This window comes from Chelmon rostratus, chromosome 17, assembly GCF_017976325.1.
Source record: "Chelmon rostratus isolate fCheRos1 chromosome 17, fCheRos1.pri, whole genome shotgun sequence".
In the NCBI taxonomy this organism is placed as follows: domain Eukaryota; kingdom Metazoa; phylum Chordata; class Actinopteri; order Chaetodontiformes; family Chaetodontidae; genus Chelmon; species Chelmon rostratus.
The window spans coordinates 13,519,121-13,527,234 of record NC_055674.1 but is presented as its reverse complement, the minus strand read 5'-3'; the positions used below and the strand labels follow the sequence as shown (position 1 = coordinate 13,527,234).

General features: G+C 41.0%; 1 protein-coding gene across 2 annotated transcripts; it reads right to left on the bottom strand.

Annotated features, from left to right (window-relative positions):
* Positions 1–397: 397 nt before the first annotated feature.
* luc7l3 (LUC7-like 3 pre-mRNA splicing factor) lies at positions 398–8,114 on the bottom strand. Of its 2 annotated transcripts, XM_041957951.1 has the most exons (11): positions 7,908–8,114; positions 7,402–7,468; positions 7,255–7,294; positions 7,020–7,164; positions 6,743–6,817; positions 6,348–6,452; positions 5,852–6,013; positions 3,967–4,328; positions 3,096–3,328; positions 2,672–2,892; positions 398–1,051 (listed from the first exon to the last, which is right to left on the bottom strand). In XM_041957951.1, exons 1-10 carry the CDS (start codon positions 8,004–8,006, stop codon positions 2,705–2,707), a joined length of 1,476 nt encoding a protein of 491 aa, XP_041813885.1. In that variant the 5' UTR covers positions 8,007–8,114; the 3' UTR covers positions 398–1,051; positions 2,672–2,704. The 2 variants fall into 2 exon arrangements, with proteins under 2 accessions (XP_041813885.1, XP_041813884.1); XM_041957950.1 differs by having other exon boundaries at positions 398–2,892.

Below are 8,114 nucleotides of genomic sequence, written 5' to 3'. Positions count from 1 at the left end.
AATAATGTTAAGCTAATTATTACTCTTAATATGCCAGGAAAATAGAAATTCATAAAGGAAACACTTGGTTCTCACAGTAATAATGGAAATTATGGAAACTTGAACTATAGGAATGTGAATGGCTTCCTACTATATTGCACATTTAACTCTTACAGATGCAAACTGCACATAGCTGTTAACTGTTTGCTTAACTCACAAATATGACAACAAGCAAAACAGGCAAGTTTTAAGAAGAGGGTTCCAGAGTTATCGTGGTATCTTCAATGAGTCACTTTCTTTGTGATTCCCTCTCTTATTCACTGCACAAATGTACTTCTGCTTAGCTAAAACAAAGGAACGTTTTTGTTTTGGTAGACAGTCCCAATGGTGGAAAAAAAACCAACAACACAGCATTAACAAGTTTTTATTATTTATTCAGCGAGACAACATGGACATTAAAAGCAGAGCAAAATTAAACAAATCTTCAGTCTTCAAAATCTTTTGATCAAAATGAAATCAGGATATTTTACAGTAAGGGGGCACGAGCAATCAATGTGAGCTCTAAGTGGAGGAGAAAAGAGACACGCCCTGTCACGGGGACTAACATTGTACATACGCGTTCAACTGACTTTTTAAAAAGAAGGTCAGGAAGTGAAGTGGAACCTGACAAACCAAAACAAACCACAAGCACGGTTTTTATTTCATTTTCACTAAATGCCAAAAAACAAGGAGGATGTGTAAAGATTTCCAAAATAACAACACAAAAGCCCATAACGATCTAGGTTTGGTATTTAAAGTGATGCCCAACTGACATCAAGACCAAGAAGTACATCAGATGAACCACAACTACCCTCATCCAGCCAAAAGATAGACAGGTAATGGAACATGAAAATCAATGTATTTCTTTTCCTCTCTCGCTCTCTCTCTCCTCATTTACACGTTACGTTCGTGTTTTTAAATAAGCCACTACACATTTGTGGTTCACCTTGTTTTTAAGCAGCGAAGTGTCAGGTTCAGGGTAAGGATGGGTGCGCTCTTCCGCTTCTTTCTCCACCAGATATCCCAGCTTCCCCTGTTGAGCAAAAACGTTCACAAAATGCAATGTTAGCAAAGGTCCCACAACAAAGTGCTTGTAGCAACAATAATATTTCCTACAGAAAGACTATCGGTAAAATACATCCCTCAATTTAGCCACAGAGGAAAGTGTAGATTGTAAACAAGAGACACTGTTAATAATGCTCGAACATCATCCATACACTAACACAATAGTGTAATTTAGCCAGAATATCCTGATCTTTTGTACATATGTCAGTTTCTTTTTAACTGCACTTGCTTTGATCAGAATAGAAGTAAAGAGCACAAGGTTTGGTCACTACCCTAGACCATAATCATTTAAAAGCAGTGACAAACCTGTTTGATATTCCCTACGTCAATGCCAAAGTGCACTTTACATATTTTTTTTTGGAGATTCAATGATCAATTAAGGATAGACACAAACACAGCATCCTACTCACTGAACAAATGCGACGTTAAAAATACCCCAACAACACACTAATGGGAAATACACACAACTTCAGCTTTTGGCGTAGGTATATCAAGCAGGCTGTTTGTGCATCTCAGCAGTTAAATAAAAATGTGTCTCTGACATTTCTACAGAATGACTTTTCCCCGAACATATCTGAAACTTAATAGAAAAAAAACAAAGAAACACAGTAAAAAAATACAGAGTCAAGCTTTCAAGTTCATGTTCTGGAGAAGTACAGAATTGTTTTTCTGACAGGCAACAGCATTCAGAAATGGATGTGGGTAGAGAAAGGAGTACCTGGGGTGAGTACCTGCACAGTTTGACAGTCAGAGAGTATCCATGATTTTTAATTTGCCCTTTTCTCATGTGGTCTCGCTCACAACACCAACGCTGTGTGAGGTATGGAAGTCAGCTGCAATTCATTCGATAAACCCTACCCTCCAGTTAGTTAGTTACGTAAGGCCCCCGGTGCTATAACACCCCCCAAACACACACTGCATGGCATCATCAGGCACAGTAAGCTGGACAACAAATCCATGGCATTTGAGTTATGTTTCAAATAAATGGCTTGCTTTTTCACATGAAAGTATATCTGTATGTTTACATGTGAGCAGGAGAAATCCCCGTGATAGACACATAAACACACAGTGGCTGAAATTTCTCCCTGTATGGAGAGTAATATCTCAGCAAATCAAAACTATTACATTTTCCTACTTCAAAGTAAAATGAATAAAATAAATAAATACAAACAGGTAAATACAGGCAGGAAAATTTGATTGGACTGGTTAATATTTTTTCTGCCATTTTGTCCACAAAGACAAATATACATCTATAAGGATCAAAAACCGATACAAAACGAGGGGTACCTCCGGGCATGTTTGCTCAGGGCTACACTGGCCTTTCCCTCTTGGCTTTGTGTGAATGTTTTCTACCTTCTTCTCATTCATCGGGCCTAGTCCTTCATCTTCAGTGCATACTTATGATGCACTATTCGAAAACAGGATAAAGATATATGCATAGAGTACATAAGACAAAATCATAGGTATTGAACTGAACGTAAACAGGGTGGGAGAGGTAGGGTGAGAGGGTGGGTAGGGGAGATGGGGTGGGGGTTGGGTGGTTGTAGGGTTGAGAGCCAGGGGGGAGCAAGGAGGAGGACGCACTTACCTGAGCCTGATCTGAGGTCCTATCAGATCAGTTTTAATTGGACTGAGTGTCACCTTCAGAATGGAGGAGCTCTTGCTGGCCGTTAAGCAGAGGGGAGGAGGCAGAGGCAGCCGCCTCTGTCTCCATCGGTTCCGCTTCTGACGAAGCCTTGATGGAAGCTGCATCGCCGTCAGAGTGCTTGTCTTTCTTAGAGCTGCTCCTCTCCTCTGTCGTCTTACGGTCTGGGAACACATAAAATATGTACACACATCAATCAAAAAGTAATCATTTCTCCTTGTGGACAACAAGACAGTTGCCTTGTGTAGAGTAAGATTTTTGGAATAACAGCATCTGCTGTCTGTTAGAAATCTGAAAGCACAGCACCTGATGGTTAACAGAGACACATTGCATGTAGTACTAACAAAATCCATTTCCAAGTTCTCACCTTTGTCCTTTGATGACCGCTCTCTGTCCCGGTCTCTGTCTCTGTCCCTGTCCTTGCTGCGGCTGCGGTGGCGGTGAGATTTGCGCTCTGAGCTGCGCGACCTCCTCCTCTCACGACTGCGGGAGCGGCGCTTTCTGTCAGAGCGCTCACGGCTGCGCCTCCTCTCCCTGTCCCTGTCCCTGTCCCTGTCCCTTTCCCTCTCCCTCTCCCTTTCCCTCTCCCTGTCCCGGCTCCTGTGGACAGGGGGAGGAGAATAAGTCATTCAGGCAACAAGTGAAAAGTGCTAAAAATGAAAAAACATTCTGTGGTTTAAGCACATCTTTTCGTGCGGTAGCAGACAAAGGGATTTATGGTCAAGTGGTGCACATTTTTGTTTTTATATGTTAATGTTTAACAGCCATTGGAGGAATATCATTCAAGTGGAAATATTCCCTTCATCATCTAACATGACTAAATGTCCAGGACTTTTTTCCCCCTCACATGTCACTACTGAAAAACCAGTATTTAAAATGTCAAATAAAAGAAGAAAATTCTCTACTAGGGCAGTCAAGTGAAATTTTGATAGCATTCATCATTTTAATTAGTACTGTCAGCAGCGGGATAGATGTACCCAGTAATTTTAACGTTTGTGGATGAACACACCCAAAACAAATGCAGTTAAAAATTATCCTGTCACAAAAAAAGCGTCACTGACCAAGTGACCAATGATGCAGGTTCATAATCACAACAAAATAACAAGCCTAACTTGTGTTTTCTTTGTTAGACCACAGTTAAAACAGTAATAGTTACTCTTATGTGTTGTCGTGAATGTGCATTTAAACGGTGGCCCAAAACATTACAGGAGGAAGCAACAGTGCTTTGTCAGCCATACCTGCTGCGTTTGCGTTCTCTCTCTCTGTCCTTGTCTCTGCTCCTGGACCTCCTCCGATCACGGGATCTGCTGCGCTTCCTGTCTGATGTTCGGCTGGAGTGGCGGCTGTTGGAGTGGCTTCGGCGTGCCCTCCTGTCCCTCTCCCTGTCTCTATCTCTGTCTCTGTCCCGTTCTCTGTCTCTCTCTCGCTCCCTCTCACGTTCCCTCTCCTTCTCACGTTCCTTCTCCCGCTCCTTCTCCTTCTCTTCCTCCTCTTTACGTTTTTTCTCCCGTTCCTCCCTCTCACGCTCGCGGTCTTCTCTGTCCCTCTTGAGTGCTGGGTTTTCACCTTGCGGGTCTTCTGAGCGGCGACGTAGTTTCTCCTAAGATTAAAGCAAGAGCCCTTATATTAGTCATGACAAGTTGATAGGTACATTTTAAACCAGAATACCAAAACCACAGTCCAGATGAAATAATCTACTGTAAATTATTCATTTTGTTAAAAAGTAGGGGACAAAAATGATGTAGCACTATCTTCTCTTGCAACATCAACATTCTACTGTGTATCAGTTTTAACCCTCACAACCCCAAGCAATGTCTGGGTGTTTTCTGCTCCAGTCTGCACTCATTTTTCACAGTAACATCTAAGTCATGCAGGTCTGTGGAAACTAAGGCTGCAACAACTAATTGGTTAAATTGATTTATCAATTAAAATCAATTAGAACAAATTTCAACAATTAGCTGGGTCTATGTTATGATGTATGCCACACGCTGTGGCAATGTTTCCAAAGGTGAGGGCAGCCAATGTTTGTGTAGTTCACGTGATGAATTGCAGAAAATGACGCTGTCTGCTTTGTCTCTGTGGTAAGCATGTGAAAAACAGCTGAGGCAAAGACTAATAGATACAGCTGAGAGACGCATGATTGTATTTTTTAATTTAAAAACAAATGTAAAAACACCTTCAATTTCTTTTCTCTCTGTTTCGGGCCCCTGATAAAGCTATTTTAAAGTTAATGCCCCTGATAATGCTTGACCCGTCACAAAACCGAGATAAAACAGAGGGCATTTCTGTCACCTTTATCTTAAAATAAACCTGTAATGGTGTGTTGGTCTGTCAAAACGGACAAAAATCTGCTGGAGACAGCAAATTTAGCACAAATTAATTAGCTGAAATTAGGTCAATGAGTGTTGGGGCAGGACATAATTTATGGAGTTTTTTAAATATTTCAAGCCATTAGTATCTACAGTATCTATAGTAAATCCTTTATTTCTTCACAACAGAAACTCAGGCAATATCTGATCAAATACATATTAGTTACACTTCCCTTATATACTAAGTGCATGGTTGCATCCCCACTGTCCATTTATCTAACTTTATTTATTTATTTTAAACTGACGTGGCTTTGTCTGTACTTGCCTTGCCAGTTTCTTTGTAAGAGAAGAGCGTTGTATAATAAGACGGGAATAAGTTTTGTTTTTGAAATGCTGGAAATCAGTTTTAGCATTATTATTTTATCCGATTAATAATTAATTAATCGAAGTAATAACAGATGAATCGATTTTCAAAATAGCTGTTAGTTGCAGCCCTAATGGAAACAGCACCATCACAATTAGAAGCAGGGAGAACTCTGCGTAAACTCAGTCGACTTTTCACTGAAGCACAGAATTTAATGGTTTTTGTTTGTTTGTTTGTTTCTTCTTTTTAAAGGTTGTGATTAGTGCAAACAGTCTAATTTGGGGCAATTTAAATGAGACATGTACAATAAAATGATCATAGTCGAGGTACTTCTCAATGAGAACCTAAAAATGGTTCTGTGCTTCCTTGTTCTGGTGCAACACGGATCCTATAACTACTACACAACTCATGCATACTGCATCTCTTCTCTGTGCCAGGTGATGCTGTTACCTTCAGCTCCTCTACGGTGGATTTGATCTTGGCGTAGCCCATATGTTGCTTTCCCATCAAGTGGTCATCCACTCGAGACTGTGCATCACCCACGATGAGGAAGGCCCCACACACCTCACACACCTCCATCTGTTTCTCCTGGGCCGCAAAGCTCTCAATGGTCTAGATAAAAAGCAGAAATCAGTTAGATCATGAAGGAATGATGTAATAAGCAATATGGTTCTGTTTTACAGGATAAAGGCGCATTTAATTATTCATTCAACACACTTTGCTTTGAGGGAAATTTATGAAATCATTTTCAAACAGGATGGATGTTGTTGGCTCTTGTGAAAAATAACTTTTAGCTGGCCATGATGAATATAAGGCGGGGTTGGGGGAATCATTTTCATTCCAAATTAAGTCTGACTTGTTTTCAAGGAATGAAACATGTTTTTTAACAGGCAGCATTGCACGAGCAGCACTTGTAGGACGATCAGCCTGGAGTTAGCTGACTCACTGAGGGGGTAGAGCTGAGCAGCTCCCTCTCCTCCTTCAGCTGCTCCACCAGCTTCATCATTCCCTGGGCCTCCTCCACACGGCCCTCTGACCCCAGCTCCTCGATCTAAGCAGAAGCAAAACAGAGACAAATCAAACCAGTTGTTTTGTCCAAATGCAATGTCATTACACTGACAGGATGTATGTGGAATTAATGGCAATAGAAGATCATATCCTGCAATAAAATTAAAAAGATAAGATTTTGTTTTCATTGTTGTCATTCCAGGTGTGATGCAATCAGGCAAAAGAATGCCGCAGATATTCAAGTCACAGTATCTTCAAAATGACCAATATTACTATAAACTTCTCATACGTAAAGAATTTCTGTAAACTCCTATCATCATATTTATTACAAACCTGTACAACCAAGTCTTCTATCTTCTCTGTTAAAACCTGAACCTTCTCCTCGTTCTTTCCTGATGGACCAGGACCCTGCAGAAATAAACACACTGCATCTCAGATACAACCACATAGGCCGTGTAATATTCTTTTCAAGTTCATCACATGTAGTGTAAGATGACAGAGGGATGTGCTGAGGGCACTTTGAGTAACCAGTGTCCACTGAGACTATGGGTAGACTAAAAGCAATGCAGAGATTAGCACAGAACGAAGTCTCAAAAACCAAATCACGAACCCCTGCATTCTGCTGAGCCTGAGAAAGTGCAAGCCGGGCATGCCCTCTACGAATACGCCGTTCCACCTCTGCCAGGAGCGACTGCAGGTAGCGCAGGAAGTCTCGCTCGTAGCCTTCCTTCATGAACCGAGAGCTTTTCTCGTACCTGGACACAGGGACATTGAAGCCGTTCAATAGGTGGGATTATCAAGACACACACAAATGATGATTAAAAAAAACCTGAACCAGAACTTACGTTATCCTAAGATTTTCATCATGGATTTTCTCACAAGGCCCTGGAAGAGAAGTTTAATCCTTTACAATCATCAGATATAACAGATGCGTCTGTCAGTCAATGCTGTATTAAAAAGCAGTTACATAAATCTAGAAGTTTTTACCTTACCTAAGTCAGAGCGGGTGTTTGTGAATAGCTCTGCTGGGCAGAAGCCACACAGATAGTATCGGCACACCTAAATGGAAAAAGGGGAGAGACTGTATTAAGTATTTCCAATAGCAACATAACTCTTCTTCAAATTACTCTACAAACTTTTATTACATTGGATTAATATCTAAACTATGCTAACTGGGGACACTAGTGTCTTTTTCATGTTCATGTTTTAAGTTCTCAGTTAACATGGACGTTAGAGCATAACGCTGAATGCACGTTTCAAACGTTAGCGTGAGCCAATGAATTACCATTAGCATGCTTTGCTAACTTGACTACCACGCGTGTCTACACAACACTCAACATGACAATAAACGTTACCAATTCCGCATGCTATCGGTAGAATACAGTTTAATGATCTACGTGACTTAATTTAGCTAACTCCCATATCCTGCATTCTATTATATCAGGCATTTTAGCTAGCCAAACTAGCTAGGCTAACGTTAGCTGAAATGCTAACTTACGCTCTCGTCGTCCCATCGCACGTTTGATCGTTTCTCGTCGGGGGCCAAGTTTCTATCTCGGCCCATCAACTCGTCGAGTAGCTGGGCTGCTGATAGCATTTTGCCTACAAGAATGTAGCCTTTAAGTACGACGATATCTCCTGTAGAGTAGACTAAAGTACTTCTAATCAAAATGGCAGACGAAGTAACAACAACGCCCGTTTAAGG